The following is a 20196-nucleotide window of genomic DNA, read 5'->3' on the forward strand; positions in this document are numbered from 1 at the left end:
GCCTCGCCTCCCCACCTACACTACCAAGTCTGAAGGCGCTGCCACGCCCGACTGTGTGCACTGGCAAATACAAAGCCGCTGCGGCGTGCAGGAGTGGAGCTGCAGTGGACGAGGAGGGGAGAGGGGAGGAGGGAGCGGGGGGAGGGGGGGGAGAGGGGGGGGAGGGGGGGGAGGGGGGAGGAGGGAGCGGGGGGAGGGGGGGGAGAGGGGGGAGGGGGGAGCGGGGGGAGGGGGGGGAGAGGGGGGGGAGGGGGGGGAGGGGGGAGGAGGGAGCGGGGGGAGGGGGGGGAGAGGGGGGAGAGGGGGGGGGGGGGGGGGAGGGGGGAGAGGGGGGAGGGGGGGGAGAGGGGAGGAGGGAGCGGGGGGAGGGGGGGGAGAGGGGGGAGGGGGGGGAGAGGGGAGGAGGGAGCGGGGGGAGGGGGGGGAGAGGGGGGAGGGTGGGGAGAGGGGAGGAGGGAGCGGGGGGAGGGGGGGGAGAGGGGGGAGGGGGGGGAGAGGGGGGGGAGGGGGGAGAGGGGGGAGGGGGGGGAGAGGGGAGGAGGGAGCGGGGGGAGGGGGGGGAGAGGGGGGAGGGGGGGGAGAGGGGAGGAGGGAGCGGGGGGAGGGGGGGGAGAGGGGGGAGGGTGGGGAGAGGGGGGAGGGGGGGAGAGGGGAGGAGGGAGCGGGGGGAGGGGGGGGAGAGTGGGGGGAGGGGGGAGGGAGAGTGGGGGAGGGAGAGGAGGGGGAGGGGAGGGGGAGGGGGGAGACGGGAGGGGGGAGACGGGAGACAGCTGGGAGAGGAGGGGAGAGGGGAGGAGGGTAGAGGAGGGAGAGCAGGGAGAGGGGAGAGAGAGTGGATACGGGAGGGGAGAGAGCTGGGAGAGGGGAGGAGAGGACGGGAGAGGAAATACGGGAGGGGAGAGAGCGGGAGACAGCGGAGAGGAGGGGGGAGAGCGGGGAGAGGAGGGGAGGGGGGAGGGGAGGGGTAGACGGGAGACAGCTGGGAGAGGAGGGAGAAGAGAGAGAGGGAGAGAGAGGAAATACGGGAGGGGAGAGAGCGGGGAGACAGCGGAGAGGAGGAGGGGGGAGAGAGCGGGGAGGAGAGGAGAGGAGGGGAGACGGGAGGAGAGGCGCGCTCTCTCGCTCTCTCCCAGGGCCGCGACGGGGGCATGAGAGACGCGAGCCCCGGAGAGGAGGAGGAGGCAGCGGCGGCAGCAGCGGCGACGAAGAAAGAGGTGTTGGAGGAGGTGGTGGTGTTGGTGTTGGAGGCTCAAACGCCGCGATGTCGTCTCGTGCCAAGGCGCAGGAGACGGTGCGAGTCGTGGTCCGCTGCCGACCGCTGAGCCGCCGTGAGGAGTCGGCGGGTTGCTGCGGCGCCGTCGACTTGGACGTGAAGCTGGGCCAGGTGACCGTGAGGAACCCGCGCGCCGGACCATCGGAACTGCCCAAGAGCTTCACCTTCGACGCCGTCTACGACTGGAACTCGAAGCAGGCAGACCTCTACGACGAGACCTTCCGTCCGCTGGTGGAGTCGGTGCTGCTTGGTTTCAACGGCACCATCTTCGCCTACGGACAGACGGGCACGGGCAAGACCTACACCATGGAAGGTCCGGGCAGGGCTTGCGGTGACCCGGAGCGCCGCGGCGTGATCCCCAGCTCGTTCGAGCAGATCTTCACGCACATCTCGCGCTCGCAGAACCAGCAGTACCTGGTGCGCGCCTCCTACCTGGAGATCTATCGGGAGGAGATCCGGGACCTCCTCTGCAAGGATCAGAGCCAGCGGCTGGAGCTCAAGGAGCGGCCGGACGTCGGCGTCTACGTGAAGGAGTTGTCGTCCTTCGTGACGAAGAGCGTCAAGGAGATCGAGCACGTCATGAACGTGGGCGGTCAGAACCGCGCCGTGGGCGCTACCAACATGAACGAGCGAAGTTCGCGCTCGCACGCCATCTTCGTGGTCACGGTGGAGAGCAGCGAGCGCGGCGTGGACGGGCAGGCGCGCATCCGAGCCGGGAAGCTCAACCTCGTGGACCTGGCAGGCAGCGAGCGGCAGGCCAAGACGGGGGCGCAGGGGGAGCGACTCAAGGAGGCCACCAAGATCAACCTGTCCCTGTCGGCGCTCGGCAACGTCATCTCGGCCCTGGTGGACGGCCGAAGTAGCCACGTCCCGTACCGCGACTCGAAGCTCACGCGGCTCCTGCAGGACTCACTGGGTGGGAACGCCAAGACCATCATGGTGGCCACGGTGGGTCCCGCCGACTGCAACTACGACGAGTCCCTGACGACGCTGCGCTACGCCTCCCGTGCCAAGAACATCAAGAACAAGCCGCGCATCAACGAGGACCCCAAGGACGCGTTGCTGCGCGAGTTCCAGGAGGAGATCTCTAGACTGAGGGCGCAACTGGAGAAGCGAAGCCTCTGCAGGGAGCGGCGCAGGAGTCGGACGAGCAGGAGGAAGTCTCGCGCGGGCGGTGACGGCGAGAACGACAAAGATGACGATGGTGACGACGACGACGTTGACGATGATGAAGTGGACGATGACGGTTTCGCCGTGGACTCGGCGGGCGGAGAGAAGCGGGATGAGGCGGAGGTGCGCAGCTGCGGCAAGAAGCAGGAGAAGAGAGAAGGAGCCGAGGAGGAGGAGGAGCTGCTCATGGCCGAGAAGGACAAGGTGGTGTGGGATCTGTCCAAGGAGCAGGACGCCAAGGACGCGCTCATGTCCAAGATCAAGGTGTGGATGATTACGTACGCACCGCTCATTCAATCCCTGTCCGTTGCCTCCCCCCCTCCCCCTCTACTCGGCGCCGAGCAGGGTTCGAGCCCTGGTTCGTGCTTGGATGGGGTGGCCGCCACGAGTGCTGTTCAGATGTTGTTGGGCGTCGGGGAGTGGCCAGACGATGGCAGTGCTGAGTGTCACCCCCATCGTTTGCTTTTGGTGGCTTTTCTCTGGGTACTCGAGTCTGCTCCCACATGCCACAACGCTCACCAGTGGAATTTGGCTAAACGTCCCAATGCAGAGCCCTTTCCTGAATCAAAAGTATGGAGATTCGATTGAGGCGTAGTTATTGTTATTGTTGTTTTTGGAATTAATTGTGCGGGGAAGTGGGGGTGTGGTTGATCTGGTTCGGGTGAATTCTCTGCCTTTTTCTTGATTGGGAGACTCGATATCCCGGGGAGAGGAATATCCTTTGTGAGTCTCGCTGCCCCCAGGTCTTTCCTCCTCACCGCTTCTGTCAACACAGTCGAGGCTTTGCTTGGCTTGCCGCCTCGGCAGGCTGAAGGAAGTTCCCGTCTCTGAGCTCTTGAAGGGACCCTAGCAGAGTGAACCACGGCACACGGGGTGCGGGGTCGAAGGGGTTAGAGGTGTGTAGGGTCGAACCCCAAGGATATCCCCAGTCGGATTGACACGAACAGCACCAAAAGACTGTTTAGGATTTCTCCTCCTATGGCCACTGCCCGGCATTTTATCGAATTCCCACTGGACCACCCCTCTTGCTGCTGCTGCACAGTACAGTATTACCGATAGCAACACTGTAAATTAATTGATTAACCCAAGGTATTCTCCACACGCCCATGTCGGTCAGGTCTTTATCCATAACCTCATGACGCTGGTAAGTGCGGGTTGATGGGGAAGTGAGCAAAGATGGAGCGTGGAACGCTTGTCATGTCCGACTTTAGCCGTGACTGGGAATCTGTCTCGGCTGCCAGGGCTCATAGCGGGCCTAGACGTCTGCTCCAAGCCTGCACGGCAATAGGGTTTCTCTCAAGCTGCCCTGCAGAAATCCGCCCGTTTGTTGCATACGAAAACAGCTGCTGCACAGCAAGCAATGGGGGTTCGCAAACTATGCTTAACCTGCCGGCGTGACTCTGTGTTTGAATTCAGCACCATGGCCAGCAGCTTCCGTGTCCCAGGGCCCTGCCTTTGGGTAGATCCCTGAAGCTGCGTGAAGGTGCGTGGTGAAGTCGCGCATGATAATAATAACTCTCGTGCCAATGATTCACCTGCGAAAGCATCTTTGAGTCTGAAGACTCTTTTTTTCAGGAGGGTCCTGCACTGGCATATTTGGCTATTTCCGAGTGGAAACCGGAGTACCGTACCTGGAGAAAAACACACTGTGCGTACGTGGGAAAGTAAACCAGATGCGCCGCACAGATAGATTAAATAATCTGTCGCTGTACTGCCATCTCCCGGCCAGCTCGCAGCCTGTTGTTTTTCCTAGGCAGCGTCCTAGCTGGGTTCCAGCCGGACTCTCGCATGCTTAACTTGTGAGGTTTGGCAATCGGAGGCATATACATTAGTTTGGTTGCAGCCTTGAATACAATAGAATCTGGATGCACATGGATATCAGTGGATAAATATTTCGTAATGCGAATGAAGCATATGTTTTTTTATGTTCTATTTATGTAAATTACGGTAAACTAATTCGACGGAACAGTTTGTGCAGGTTGGAAACAAATGAGAGTTATAATATTTGGTGATTGATTATAGGCGGCATGAAATCGGTCGTTCCAGCATTCCTTGCATGCCACGTGACATCAACGCACTGTGTGTGTGATGCACACAGCAGGGGAGTGAGGGAGCGGCTTGCAGTCGCAACATTGCCAGTTAAAATGCCCATTATACCTCCGGTGGGTCGATAAAATTGTTACCACGTTGCGGGGGAAATCACAACAGTGGATGCAACTTTGCAGAGACCAGCCCTTGCCATAGAAATGTGGAATTTTCACCCCTGGCTCAAGGTTGTAAACAGGAGATGAGCACCGCCTCGATGCTCAGTCGAGCAGGACATCACTAAGCGTTGGCCTTTTTGTTATAGCCAGCAACAGGACAGGAAGACAACTATTCCGGTTTATTAATTATTTATGAATCATCAGTACACTATAGCCAATAAAACCAGTGTCAGCACCAGCTCTCAAACTCTTCAGCTACGAGCATCTGCAGTGATGGCACCGTGGGGCCACAGAATTCAGCATTTTCGCTGTTCTTTATTCAGGGCCTCGCTTTGGCGTTCTACAGCCCCATGCGGATTTTTTTATTGTCAAAATGGCAGTGGATCATGAGCAGAGCGGATCTCTGCTTCGGTGCAGGGCACGAAGAGTGAAAATCAATAGGAAGCGGCCTCGTAGCAGCTGGCTCGGTGGGGAGGCTGAGAGCCCGGGCAGGGTGGGTTAGGGGAGGAGTCGGAGTGCCTTTCTGAGAGGAGACGGGCAAAGCGGGGCTTTTGGGAAATCAACATCCGGCCATTTAACACGCGTAGGCTTTCGCGACCGAGGTTATATTCGCATAAAATGTTTGGGGGGTTGGATCGCTTAAGTAGATTGTGCGTCGCATACCCTCCTCCACCCGACGCAGCCAAATAAAAGGGTCCCATGTAAATGCATTAGTTGCCACGTGAACACACGCGCCCAATGTATTACTGCTCGAGCAGCACCAACGATAGTGTTGCTGGAGAACGATCCACGCTGGGTGTGGACGCTTCGCTCGTGGCTACGACCAGCATCATCGCGAAGCTGCCAGAATTCCGGCAATTGCGTCGGGTGGAGGAGGGCGGAACGGCGTCAATCTTATTTGCGAGAACTGTCCCTAAAGAAAACTACTGTGCAACATCCACCCGTGTTTACACGTGGTAGCTACCCTGATTAATGCGACGTTGGTGAACGTTCGTTCCTTCCTTGTCGCCGGAAGAGACTAAGACGAATGCCGGGCGAACGGAATTCCCATAGACCGGCGTTATTGTTTGTTACGGAAAAGGGAATGGCCGCAGGCTGTAATGGAAAATAATGCCCAGAGACGAACGGGGCTTCCCGATTCCCATCCCACTCCGTGCGCATTCCTTTCCCCCGACATTTGCTTCAGGCTGTTGTCCCCCTCGCTGTCGGGGTCCTTTTGGCGACCGCGTGCCGGTGACTCCCAACGCAGCGACTCCCCGATGACGATTCGTGCGTTTCGTGCGATTCGTGCGTTTAAAATGCTTCGGTCTGGGCTCGAGATTATACCCCCCCCCCCCCCCCACTGCACCCCCACAACATCCCCACGGCACCCCCAAGACACCCTCTGTGACGCCGCCACTTCAACCCCAATGCTTTTCAAATGCACCCCAGCAGCACATCCCCTCGAGACCCATATCACAAAGACTGCTGGGGCAAGTGCTGCTAGCGAACAGCACCTATGAAGGCCGCCATGGCACGCGAAGCGGTGGGTGGCCAGCACCACGCCCGAGCCGACATAGGGGGGGGGCCAGGACTGGTTCAGATAATCGTCACCGGTGTTGGCCGTGAGCGGGCAATCGAACTCGGGTCGCCGAGTTCGCAGCGTAGCGCTAACCGCTACCCTACTGCCGTCAACCCCCCTGTAACACCTTCACTGCTCTTCCAAAGCATCCTAACGATACAGTGTATCGGATACACCCACAGCAATCCTACGGCACACTGATAATGTACACATTTTAAAATTATTCTTCAGCGCCTTGGATAAATGCGCTTTATAAATTTATATAACATTAAATAAGCCCCCCACCCCCCCCCCCCCAACACTGCACACTCGCAGCATTGATGTCACGGGCGCGCAGTGAGCCGTTGAAACAGCGCAGCGAGTGGGGAACGCGCGCGTTGTGACTGGGTCCAAACGCGGTCAGCCCTGACGCACGCACACACGGAATGGAATGGATGGCGGCGGCGGCGGTGGCGGAGGAGGAGGAGGAAGAGGGGGGCTTGTAAAGAGCGGCGTTGTTCTGCGATCGCTGTGCTAATTGTGCGCGTGCCTCGGTGTCCCTGCCCTAGGCGGGGGGTGGGGGGGGGGGGTCGACTCATGATGGCTCCGCTATAGATGGCCCGGCCACAGACATTCCGTCGCGCCGGCCTTAATCGCAGGCGGGTAACACAGCGCTATTGTGTCCCCTCTCTCGTGGGAGAGATCATTGATGCTTTATATTCTGGGGGGGGGGGGCGGGGGGCGGTGGGGGGCGGTAGTGTCCACCGCTCGGCCGTGTGTGGCTGGGATGCCTCCTCCACCTCCTGCTGCAGATGCCTGTGGTCGGCGTTTGCCTCCAGCGGGGAGCTCATCTCTGATGCGCTGCACACACATAACATCCCTCGTGCAAGAATACTCATCCGTCAATGATGGAGGGTGCACGTCGCTCCCTGACGCAGTGTGTGCATGGCTGGCACGGTGACGTGTGTGCGTGCGTGTGTACATGGAGGCGGGGGTGCACAGCCAGGCCGTGGGATACACGTCTGGCTGTGGCTCTCTCTGACTGCACAGACAGGGAGGTAGAGAGTGTGCTGTGAAGAAGGCCCATTGCCCGAATCGTCACCTATTACAATAATTTTCTACTCGTTTTAAGAAAATAATAAGCAGACGATACACCCCCTACACACCCCCGTCTCTCAACATTAACGGCGGAAGTGTTTCCCACGCGACCCATCAGGACGTCACAGCCTTGTGGGAGAGTGCATAGCTTCAGCAGAATTGCTTCAAGGCAAGCTAACTCTGGACCGGTTTTCGACACCATCATCAGCCATGCTTTATCCGTTGCCGGATGAAGGCCTCCCCTAAGTCGTCACCTTCCCTCGTGGTCCCATCTCGCCGTTGCACGTCAGCGGATTTCATCGCTCCGTCTCTGCGAGGTGGACGTGCTTGACAGGCCTCTCTACCCGCCCTGGACCACCGCTCGCTTGTCAGTCTTGACCCTCGGCCTTCGTCCACCACAAGCCCCCACTTACTTGTCTTCACAGCCGATGTGTTGAAATCGGGGGAACGGTAGTATTGCACAGGTCTGTGCGGAGCGTCGAGTGTCATTCCCTCCATAATACAGGTTTTTTTGGGTTGGATCGTGTAATAGATATTTACGCGATCTAATATATATTTACGCGATCTAACCAAAACAACTTGTATTTTGGATGACATTGGTCGCGAAAGCCTACGTGTTAAACTATCATCCCCTCGTATGCACGATGGGTCTTCTCCGGGCACTCCCGTTTCTTCCCACGTGCCAAACAATCGTTAGCGGAATTGGCCAAACATCGCAGTGTAGCAGGACCCTCCTGACAAATTAGTCTCAGGACTCGCTGAAATTTTCCTGGCTAAAGGTAGGGCATTAATAGTCCTATTGGTGCAGTCTGTTCTCCTATAACGCGGATGAACGGAACTACGTCGCGCGAGTAAGAATAAGCGGTCGTACGCCTGCCTCGGCGTAGCATAAGGCAGTGGGATGCTGCTGGATGCTTCCAGGTGCTACCAACGCGCCTCAGTCTTTGCTCGGCCTGCGTCACGCATCTCACCGTGTTATCGCCGACTGCACCTCACCCTATATTATATATTATTAATGACACGCGATTTTTCGACAACGCGGTGTTGTTCCGTAACGCAACGACCGCATCATAGGAGCACAGACTTTATTGTCTTGAGCTTTTCCCTGCTTTGGTGACGCTTGCTCGATGCAACCCGTTGTGGTCTCTGCAGGCCATGGAAAGCAAGCTGCTCGTCGGAGGCAAGAACATCATGGACCACACCAACGAGCAGCAGAAGATGCTGGAGCAGCGGAGACAGGAGATCGCAGAGCAGGTCCGAGTCTCCCCGCAACGTTGCGGTTGGAACTATGGTTGGCGCACGGATAGCGCTACCTTCAAATGTATTCACATTTTTTTTATATACATCATCATCGCTGAACGCAGGCCTAAAGATGCAAAACGCCAAGCGGCCAGCAACACACGGCATGATTAAAGCTGTAATAGAAAAGAGTCCGTACATGTCTTGGATTGAACAAGATTATAAAAACTTGGGGGTGGGGGGAAAGGGACGATAATGGGAGTTGCGTAATCACGTTGGGTTGTGTTGGCGGGGAGTGCCATGTTGTTCTCTTGCGTTGCCGTATAGAAAACTAAAACAAAGCAATTTTTATTTTATTTTAGCAGGTAAGGCCCACTGAGCTATATAGCTCATTTTCAGAAGCGACCTGACCACAAATTATAGCTCAACGAAATGGCTTATCATGTGGAGGTTTATAGCAGCCAAATACTCTACATGTGCAGGAAAAAACCGGTGGACCCGGCGAAAAAAAACCACGGGGAGAGAGAGACACACAAACTAAATATAGAAGCATCAGGGTCGGGAACGTAGCCGCGACCTCCTGTATACCAGGCGAGGTAGTTAACATCTCGCCACAACGTTGCGTGGTCATATGTTGGCGTGGTGTCGGCGCTGCGTCGTCCCTGTGGCCCATCGCGCTCCCAGAAATGGCGCGAGCGGGAGATGCAGCAGCAGGTGGAGCGTCGCGACGAGGAGACGCTGGAGCTGAGGGACACGTTCACCTCGCTGCGCCAGGAGGTCGAGCTCAAGACCAAGAAACTCAAAAAGGTTCCGTGCCCGGACACAAACGCCGCCGTTGCCTGTCGTCACTGTTGTCACGCCGCCGGCGGAGCGCCCGGTTCGTGCCTCGCTGCACCCGCAAAGCAGAGGAGTCCGGTTGAGTCGATGATCCAACACTCGCCGATTCGCCGCCGCCGCTGCTGCTGCTGTTTGCCACGCCGCCGCTTCATGCGCCGTGCCGGCTTTTCGTGGGCGCTTGCACGTGGACACTACACGGGCGGCGGACCTTTGTGCTGTGCGTGTTATTTGTTTCCAGCCTGAGTGCACTTTTTTATAATTTGCCAAAAGAAATGGAACAGAAAACTTACAAATCGCTTGTGCCGATGTGCATGTAAATTAAGATCGTTTTGCATTCCAACCTGCGACCAAACCAACCTGAATGTGTCCGATCGTCAGATCTCACGCTTTGGGCCTGGCAGGAAGCTGCCTGGGATAGTAACAGGCATTGTAAGGCACGCGGCTGCGATTTGGCCAAAGAGGTGGCAGTGGAATGACGTATTTCTTGGATCTATCCGTGTGGCGCAGCTGTTTGCGAAGCTGCAGTCGGTGAAGGCGGAGACGCAGGACGTGCAGGACGAGCATGTGAAGGAGCGGCAGGAGCTGGAGCAGACGCAGAACGAGCTCACGCGCGAGCTCAAGCTCAAGTACGTGCGGAGACACCCAGCCACCCACCTAGCCAACCGCACAAGCACCCCAGCCACCCAGCCAGCCACCCACTCACTCACCTAGCCAGCCAGCCACCCATCCACCTGTCCAAGCACCCAGCCACCTAGCCGCCAACCCACCCACTCACTCAGCCACCCACCCAGCCAGCCACCCACTCACTCACCAAGTCCCCCACCCATCCACCCATCCACCTGTCCAAGCACCCAGCCACCTAGCCGCCAACCCACCCATCCACTCACTCAGCCAGCCAGCCACTCACTCACCTAGCCACCCACCCATCCACACATCCACCTGTCCAAGCACTCAGCCACCTAGCCGCCAACCCACCTATCCACTCACTCAGCCACCCAGCCAGCCACCCACTCACTCACCAAGTCCCCCACCCATCCACCTGTCCAAGCACCCAGCCGCCTAGCCGCCAACCAACCCATCCACTCACTCAGCCACCCAGCCAGCTACCAATCCACCTAGCCACCCACCTAGCCACCTGCCCACTCAGCCACCCACCCACTCTCAGCCACCCAGCCAATATTCACCCAGCCACTTACCCAGCCACCTGCCCAGCCACCCTAAAGCAGTCAAACATTTATTCGATGTTGGTGTTAGAGGCGTGACATTTTATCGACTACCCAATATTATAAGTCGGTCAATCGTTGAACACGCCAACCATATTTTCATACACAGCCAATCACCATGGTTAATCTTACAGACTGCATCACCAATCACGTTCTTAAATCTTCTCATTCATTCAGACTTGGTTCATTTCGTTTGTCTCATCAGTCGGTCATCATCATCGCGCTTGACGATTTTCATCCGTTCTCAGTCATCGTTGATGCGAATTAAAGGTGCTCCGTTGACTAACACTTTATCCCATCGTTTCGTTAAACTCAATTGATATTGGTGCCCGTACCAACCTACACCCCACTCTCCTTCCCAGGTACCTGACCATGGAGAACTTCATTCCTCCGGAGGTCAGGAGCAGGTTGATGGAGCGAGCGTTCTTCGACGAGGAGGAGGAGCAGTGGAGGCTGCAGCCGATCGTTCGCAACCCCGGGTAGATCTGTCCCCCACTGCCCCCCCCCCCCCTCTCGGGGACCCCCCCTTGCCTTCTCCCCAAACCGCGTCGCTGGTGCCCTGGCCTGGTGCCGAGTCCTGGTCGGGCTCTTCCTGCTCGGATAAACACGTCTCGATCCACGCCCGGCCGTGCTTAGTCAACTCATCTTGTTGTACTTTACATTCACAGAGCGCCTTAAATCAAGGTGGCGTCACATAATAATAATAATAACAGTACAAGCAGTGGCACGCGAGAGATGAGGAATGGGTGACTGCGATAGAGGGGTGCGTAGGGGCTGAGCAAGGGAGGGACGGGAAGGAGTGGAGGGGCGGGGGCGAAGGAAGAGGAAGAGAATGGGCGATGGAAAAGAGGTGGACCTTCAGGAGTGGAACGGAAGGAGGTCAAGGAAGGGGGACTGCTCAATGCACAAGGGAAGCTTGTTCCAGTGGAAGGGTGCAAGGAGATGATAGGTTAATTGATATCGCCGCAACACGAGATGGAGCCGGATCCCAGGGGGTGCTCCTGGGCTGCTCGTCTGCCCGTCTCTCTTTAATTCCGCCTGGGTCAGTCCGGCTCGACGACCAGGAAAATATTTTCCACGCCCGGTACACCGCATCCCCGAGCCACGGGCCACATCTCGCTGTGACCCGTGGCATCTCGTCAACGTGCCTGCTGTCGCGCCGGTCTGCCGGCGGCCTGGGGAAAATATAACGTAGACCGAACGTCTTAACGCTTGCGTGGTCGCCGCTGTCGTTGACTGCGACTTGGCAGAGCCCAGCAGCTGAAGAGGCCGGTGTCGGCCGTGGGGTACAAGCGGCCCGTGAGCCAGACGGCCTGTGCCACCGTGCGCTGCTGGGACAACCCGCGCTTCCGGGTGAGGCGCTCGCCAGCGACTCGATCGTCGACGTTCCGGCTCGTGGTTTGATTTAAGTAATGGCGTCTTTTGTTTTTTGTTGTTGATTACCTCTGCTTATGCTTTCCAGCTAAGGTTACAATCATTCATGTGGGTGGGGGGCTGGAAGCTTGAGAGAGAAACCCGCCGTGAGATAATCGACGGCGGATCGTCACCGTTTTTTTCCCCGCGTAACCATGTCCACAACTGTGCCGCTCGTCGCGTTGGGGGGGGGGGGGAGCAGGCGGAGAACGTGTTGTTCGTCGAGCTGGAGCTGCCGTCGCGTACGACACGGGATCACGTCGCGCCCCGCGGACGTCGCTCCGTCCCCTGCGCGCGAGATTCTCCGGGGCAAGGGGCCTCTCAGCAGCAGCAGCAGCAGCAGCAGCCCCATGCCGCTTCTAGGGGCGGCGGCAGCAGCAGCAGCAGCAACGGCAGCAGCAGCAGCAGCGGCGCAGCCGGAGCGTCTGAGAGCTCCGAGTGGGAGATGAGGAGAAGCAAATCCAGGTGAGGCCTGTCGTCCCTCGGCACTCGCTCTCGGCCATGGCACCCACACGCACCTCCGCACGCACCTCATCGTTGCTATTACACTGATCAACAAAAAAAAAACATTTTTTTCTGGCTTGGACTTTTGATGATTCCAAATCTGATCTCAGATTTGCTCTATCACATCTCATTTTGATGCTATCGGCAAACCCCATTTTCATTTATTTTACCCGAAATTAATTCTGTCACTTATGATTGCAAGTTGTTGCGAGTCAGTGACTGCTTTAGTGTTAAAATATGGTGCTGTATTTTTAGGATAGTGTGTTTATAATATCATTTTATGTAGATATCCACATTTATTTAATATTTTTCTTCTGCAGTTTTTATTGAAAATGCAATATTTGATATCTCAAAAACCTGATGTGATAGACAAAAACTGATGCCAGATTTGGAATCAGCACCCCAAAATTACATTTAAACCGTGGGAATACCTTATGCCAGAAAAAGCGTGTTGACCAGTGTGATTTATTCCTGTGGTCGTCGAGCGGAATGGCTCTGTAAGTTGTAGAGGAGCCGTGCCGCTCACCGATGTGTCTTGGGGTCGTTCCGTGTTTGCTTTTCGGCGTGACGTCCAACGTTTCGCCCCGCGAGCCGTCAACGCCTCCTTCAGGTCTTCGGTTTCCCGAAGAAGCTGTTACGGCGCAACCGCAAAAAACCCACGCAGCGGATCCAGTGCACGGACACGTCTCTAACGTTTGCTTTGTTTATGTTTTGGTGCTCAACAAACAGGACCAAGCACAGCCGAAGACCCGTGTCTGCGATGTCCTTGTTGCCGATTCCGATCTCCGCTCTTGGCGTGCGCTCTCGCCACTCGCAAATCTACCCTTCGTCGGCTTCCGCCATCGCCTACCCACAGTGCTCCTCTGCTTCTCAAAGCTACCCGCAGCCCTCCGCCGTCCTTCAGGGCTACCCACAGTTCTCCGCCCTGCAGGGGTACCCGCAATCCTCTGCTACTGCGGCCTACTCTCAATCTCCGGCCTCCCAGGGCTTCTCGTCGCAGTTGCTCCCGCACGCACACGTCCCCACGTAGTGGCGGCGGCGGCCGCGGCGGTGGACTCGGGACGGGCGGCTGCGTCGGGAAGTTTGACCGACCCGGTGGCGCTTGCGCGGATGCTTAGGGGCCTCTGCGACGTTGGTCAAGAGTTAAATTTGCCCGCTCGGCAGCCAACCGTTGAGCGTGCGTGCGTGTGTGTGGGTGCCACCGAGAGTTCGTGCGGGTACGGGTCCCGACGGGCAGGTCGGGGTGGCACGCGCGCCGCACAAAAAAGAACCCGCGGCCTCGCTTGGCACGCACAGGGTGGCTGATACGCCGGGGAGCCGTACACAGAACGCTCGCTCGCGCGTCCGGCTTCTGCGGAGGCGGCTTCGTCGTTGTCTGCTGCCGTCGTGATTCCTCGAAGGCCACCGTGGGTCGTTCACGGTCGCGCGCGTTCCCGCGACACAACGACAACGGAGCGGTTTGGCTGCGTTATCGCTCAGGCCGGCAAACTCGGCCCGGTGATGTTGCGCCGCCAAGGTGTTTTCCTTTGGGGCTCCCTTTCTTTTCTTTTCTTATCTCGTGTTTTTAAGATGCAGCGGCAATAGCTGCCGACTGCGCAGACGGTGCAACTGGGCCAGGGATGGCCGCGTGTAGCCTTGCCACCTGCTCCCGGGATCGTCTTCTTTTTGAAGTGGCCTGTTCTGGGAAATCCGTGCATTTTCCCAGGATGTTTAAGCGTCCTGGATTTTGTCAGTTGCGTAATTCAAAATAACAATACAATAAGTAATACAGTACACGTAATGGTAATGCACCGCGTAAAACGATGCGTTCGCACGTAGATCTCCCCTCTGCCAGTGTTGTGAAGTGTTTTTCTGCTTCCTCTCATTGACATGCTCCGGTCTTTTTTTTATTGTACTTCCAGAAGTGGCAACAGTAGCTACGGGCCAGAGGGGCCCAGGCACAGGGTCACGGAGTGCGGGGGCGGGGTGGTTGGGGGGGGGGATGTGGGTGTGGGATCTGGGTATTTAATCCCTTTCAACCAGGGCCCCAATGCCAACCAGGCTGGGCCACCGCTACCACGTCACCTGCACCGTTGCCTTTCGGTGCGGCTGACGTGGTGGACGGTGGCTAAGTGGGCGAGCAGTCGGGGAGAAGACGTGAACGCCACGCGTGGTCGTACCCAAGCAGGGTGGTGGTCAGAGCTCCACGTGCGGAGATTCCAGCCCAGATGACGTTGCCGTGCTGGATACGGATGCAAGTGACGGTCTCGTGGCTCCAGCTTGGGTTGTTGTTGTGGGGGGGAGGGGTGGGGGGAGGGGTGGGGGGAGGGGTGGAGGGGGGGCGCGGGGGGTGGGGGGGAGGGGTGGAGGGGGGGGCCCTGCAAACCCCGCGGTGGCGTTTTCAAGTCGTGGGCGTCGCGTGCAGCTCGTTTTCAACGAGGAATCGTGAAGTGCCGGTCGTGCCGTGCGTATGGGAGTAACGGATTTCTCATCCGCCGTAACATCAGGTCTTTCAGTTGGCGGTGCACGCGGCGCTTTAAGAATCGTTTGCTTGTTCAACGTCGCCGCCGCGTCACCGTGGCCGAAGCCGTTGATGCGACCGCCGCGACTACTCGCCGGATCCCGCCGCGGCCGCCGCACATTCGGCACGCAGCGGCATCCCAAGATCTGACCTCGCAGCATCCCCCGCCATCTGCTCTCGGGTCTTGCTCGCCAAATTCGCGGAGGCCACGCTCCAGTGCCGGTCTCGGTAGCCGGGCCATTCCCCCACCCCCACCACTGTCCTGCACTCACGTCCTTCCCAGCGCGATGGGGTTTTTTCGTGCGCGTGTCAAAACGAGTTCCTCCGGCCGCTGGAGGCATTCGCAGCGGCGTTACAACAGCGAAGGGATCTACAGCCGTTCTCCGCGTCGAACCGCAAAGCTGGCCTGTGACGAGCCACTGCATTGCCGGCGACACAATTCGAGCACCCAATGCTCAACGTCAAGTGCAGAGGTCCCCCTGGTAGGGCACCCATTGGTCCCGCTGCTGCCTATGTTACGCACGGTTGGCAACGTGCAGTGCGAAAGAAGTTCAATATATGTACGTACGTACGTGTTCGCTGCCGTTCCCCCCTCTGCAGTAACGACGCATCTTGGGAATGGGAGCCGCGTTGAATAGTGCCCGTGTACAGGTATGTGGTGTTGTGAGAAGTGCCGTGGGTCTGGCGTGAAACGTCGTATAGCGACGACATTCCCAACACCGGTGACACCCCGCGTATTGTGCTCCCATGCTGCCACTGGCGCCAGGCCAGACCTCTGCTGAAGCTGCGCTCATTTCCACGACTGAAAAGCCCCCAGGAGGAGATTTTGCCACCGTCTTGAGCGGGAGTCACTAGCCGGGCTCTGAACATGAGAGCACGCACGAGTGTGTGGGTGTTTGTGCGTGGGTGTGTGCGTGGGTGGGATGTGTGTGTTGTGTGTGCCCTGCTCACAGCACTGCTGACCGTTCATGACGGTTAAAAGTGGGTCAAGTGGAAATGCCGCGCATATCTGGATGCGGCAGCGACATTGGCTTCTCACATTCTCACATCCCGTGACAACTTTCAATTTCATTTTGTTTTACCAGGTGAGAACTCAAGAGACTAGGATTCGTCTTATTTCCAAGAGTGACGTGGGGCGTTGATTGCTACTGCCGCTGCTGTGTGAAACCCCCAAGCGAGTTATTTGCGGGGGAATTTAAAAATTTGCCAAATTCGGACCCTGACGCCGGCACGTGGCGGCCCACTCTTGCGCGTGACGTCAGGGGAATCTTCAACGTGCACTGCGAAACAGGACGGGCGCGTGCTACTTTTGGATGCCGTCCCACCGCAGTATTAACTGGGGTGGCCGCTGGATTGGAACCACGAGCCTCTGCGAACGCGCGCTACCTGCCGCTGGGCAGCGTCACCGCCGCGCATCCTCGGCCGAGGGTCGCTGTTCGCGACAACGTGCTTCACAATTAGCCTCGCATTTATTAATCAAACCCGTACCGCTGTACTCGGTGTTTAGAGATCGTGGTCGTCCTTGTACTTGGATTCATGATGTGTCGTGCCTAGCTTATTAACCCTGCTGTTGCGTAAACCGGCAGTCGGGAGTTTTAAAGCATATTGCTTCAATTTAATTTAAATATTGCAACAAAATAAAGTTTGCACCCGTTATAATTTACCCAATTTTAACCGCGCGTCACGACGCCCAGAGTGGACGCGTGTGAACGGCGAGGGAGCGCGGCCCGCTCTGATCTTCTGCAGTAGCATCTGTACGAGCGGTACCCTTGCAGGAGACTCGACACCGCCTGCTCGCATCGCTGCCCTTGTTTCTCAAGTCAAGGTGCAGCCCTGCAATTGCTTGCTCACGCCGATGCTGACAGTAGGCGCCTCCACTCGAGGCCACCATGGAGAGGCCCTCTATACGGTATTCTTTTCGTGTTTCTCCAAGAAAGTCGCTGAGCCTCAAGGCCCATTTTTCAGGAGGGCCTTGCCAATTATTGATGTCATGCCATTTGAGTGATTTTGTTAGTCATGTGTCAATATTGGAATGTGGTTTGGCCAATACCAGTTGCATTTTATGGGTTTTTTTTTTTATTAGCTTTGGGAGGAAACCGTAGGACCCGGAGGAAACCCATTCACAACAGGGGGGAGAACATTCAAACTCCACGCAGAAAAGCGCCTACGTCGGGAATCGAACCCAGGATTTTTTTCCCCGCGAGGCGCGAGTATTGCCACCGCACCTCCCTGCCGCCTGCTCTTCGTCGCCGGTCAGATGTCTTGGCAGAGGTGTGAGTACCCACACTTTACCCCACCACACGCGACCTGCCATTGGACGAAACTGTGGGTTTCTAACCCTCTGTACTGCCGGGTGAACAAAGACGGCGGCTTGGGAGTGGAATTGACCAAACTCCCCCGCCCCCCCCCCCCCCCGTTTCAACTTCCGTTGCGGGAGATGGAATCTAACTGGCGACATCTGGGTTGTAAGTCATTTGTGCTGACCATTACATCGATGTGGCAGCATCCCAGATAAGTGGCTGGGGTCACAATTTGGCAGCATTGTGGCTTCGTGGACTGAATGAATTTCGCCCCCCCCCAACTCCACTCCCATCAGGTCTCCACGCTTGTTCGCCAAGGCCTAATTACGTACCTCCTCGTTTCACCGCGGTCTCCCCAAAATAAGCTGTGGCTTCCTCCCGTCTCCGAATGCCAATCGTTTGAATGCGAGATTATTTATTTTAAGGAAAGGTGTGTGTGTGTGGGGGGGGGGGTGTATTTGTGATTGGGGGAGTGGTGTAGCGGTTAGCACGCTGTGCTAGGAACCTGGCGACCTGAGTTCGATTCCTGCTAACGGCAAACACCGATGACGGTTATCCGAATCAATCCTGGGCCTCCCCTACCACGCCAGGTTCTCATTTGATTCGGCCTCAAATGAGTCACCTGGTGCGGTGTGTAAACATTGCCACTGGGGAGACAAAAGCGGCCGGGCGCGGTGCTGGCCACCCACCCCCTCGTGCGCCGTGCGGGCCTTCATAGGTGCTGCTCGCTAACAGCACCTGCCCCAAAAGTTTGTTCAGGCTATACGGGGGTACCCTTTGTATTTGGGATGGAGGCTACACATGGGGTAACTTAGGCATATTTGCATGCAGTCCCCCTTCTCGTTAATGCCCTGTGCATCCAGTCTGAGTGCGGTGATGTGCAACTTCCAGTCTTGTGAATGGCGACTGGTGCCATGAACTTATTGAGAACCTGTAATAAAGTAGATTTGCGCATTACGTGCCACGATGTTTATTCGATTCGCTCCGTTAATGGTCTAAACTGTGATATCGTCAGCATTTTAAATGTTATTGGCAGTTTAACCCAACACTTTCAAGCAATCGGTATAATGTATTCTCATTAGAGGTGTAAGCGATGCATTGATTCGACAATTCTAAAGCTTGCGATCACAAGTGTAAGAGTAGACGCTTTTTCATTCGTAGCATCGTCTCATCATCCATGGTCAATCCACTGCTGGATAAAGGCATCCCCAATCCGACCGCCATCCCTCACTATCCTGTGACGTAACAATTGTATGCGATGGCTTCACGTGACCCCTGCAGCCACGAGTGGCCGCTGCACGCGCCACAATGTAAACAATAAAAGGACTTGATTTTTATAAATCCAACCGCAACCCTCCATTGCTACAATTCATCGACTTGCCAGGGAGACGGCTGGATCATTACTCCTCTGTAACGCATGTTGGCAGAGCTCTGCTTTAAGCGTTGATAAGAGAGGGCCATGGGGCATTCATAAGCCAGGGCCAGTGTCCCTGGTTTCCCAAGTTGTCATGGAAGGAAGATGTGAAGCTTGAATTGCCATGCACTTTCTAAAAACACAAATCCAGGGATCTGGAACTCGGGTGCTGTGTAACCCAGCGCTGCAAGGGTATAACATTAAAAGCCTCCCAGAAGCATCCAGTGTCATACAAATGAGGCGGACGTGTGTATTCAAGATGTGGGGACTGGTTTTGTGTTGAGTGGTCTTGAATTCTTAAATGAATTGGGACGCATTGCAACACGCCAAGTTGTGCTGGTCCGGATTTAATTAACGCTTTGGCAGTGCAGTATTTATTTAGACGAATGTTATTTTGCTGCGCTTTGACTCTTTTTTTAAATCCTTTATATTAAGTTCACTTGCTTGCGTGCTTGCTTGCTTGCTTAGGACCGTGCAAATCTTTCGGTCGTTTTTTAACCCACTTCCCGTGATCCAATCGAGCTGACATTTTCCACACAGACTCGTTGTGCGTGACAATTAATGTTCGTGAAAATTTTTTTCCAAAATTTTACACTTTTTAGGACAAAAATATTATATTTAATTACCAATTGCTTAATGCTGCCATGCAATCATCTGACCCATAGGTGACAGCCTTCTCAAGCCAGAGGACGAGAGGACTCTCGCCACCACGCATATAAAGGATTTATAGTGAAAAACTTTGTTTTTACGAGTTATACTTGTTCAGCATGCATATGTGGAGGAGCAGCGCACCTCCGATTAGCATGGCTGGCTGCAGTACGGTGGCGAAAATAAGTTCAACATGCATGGCGCATCGCGCGATGAACCAAGAAACCCGAGTTCGATTCCTGGCCACTGTTCACATCGATTGGCGAGTGACATCTGCGTCAGCCCTGGGGCCCATAGCACGTCATCATCCCCAGATCTGACCGGCGTGGTGAAGTATGGTCAAACAAAAACTTCCATAACTAACACGTGTGTGGGGGGAGCGGGGGGGGGCATCATCCAGCAGTGGATGGACAAACGGGTTGTAGTAACACGTGGGCCTTCAATTCCTTAATGCGTGAACGTACAAGTGAAGAAAAAAAAGATTCCAACGCACACATGCACCCACCCTCATCACACACAATGCAGTACAAATAACCCGAGGCGAACTTATTACTGGGACAAAACAAGGCGGCCCCTAGGAACTTGACGCCGTGCCAGCGGGACACGTACCGGTGAGGGTGGGGACCCTGGGCGGGGTGCGGGGGGTTGCATTGCGAGGGCGCTTTCCAACCAGCGGAGCAAATTGTGAACCAAAACATGAAGATTTTTTTTGTGGGGGGGGGGGGGGTGCGTCTGAAAATCAGCTGACAATTGGTAAAAGCAACGCGGGCGTTGGCGGATCAACGAGCTACGCGCGTACACTGCGGCGCTCTGTGCGTGTGCATCCCAAAGGC

At 56.4% G+C, this 20196-nt stretch overlaps 1 protein-coding gene across 2 annotated transcripts; it reads left to right on the top strand.

The window, feature by feature from the left end:
• Window positions 1-1054: 1054 nt before the first annotated feature.
• Window positions 1055-14770, top strand: LOC144945720 (kinesin-like protein KIF3B). Of its 2 annotated transcripts, XM_078874292.1 has the most exons (8): window positions 1055-2707; window positions 8438-8539; window positions 9209-9331; window positions 9869-9987; window positions 10947-11063; window positions 11835-11937; window positions 12200-12462; window positions 13231-14770. In XM_078874292.1, exons 1-8 carry the CDS (start codon window positions 1262-1264, stop codon window positions 13529-13531), a joined length of 2574 nt encoding a protein of 857 aa, XP_078730418.1. In that variant the 5' UTR covers window positions 1055-1261; the 3' UTR covers window positions 13532-14770. The 2 variants fall into 2 exon arrangements, with proteins under 2 accessions (XP_078730418.1, XP_078730422.1); XM_078874296.1 differs by lacking the exon at window positions 11835-11937 and having other exon boundaries at window positions 13231-13318.
• The last annotated feature ends 5426 nt before the right edge of the window (window positions 14771-20196 follow it).

This window comes from Lampetra fluviatilis, chromosome 2 (genome assembly GCF_964198595.1).
Source record: "Lampetra fluviatilis chromosome 2, kcLamFluv1.1, whole genome shotgun sequence".
Taxonomy (NCBI): Eukaryota; Metazoa; Chordata; class Hyperoartia; order Petromyzontiformes; family Petromyzontidae; genus Lampetra; species Lampetra fluviatilis.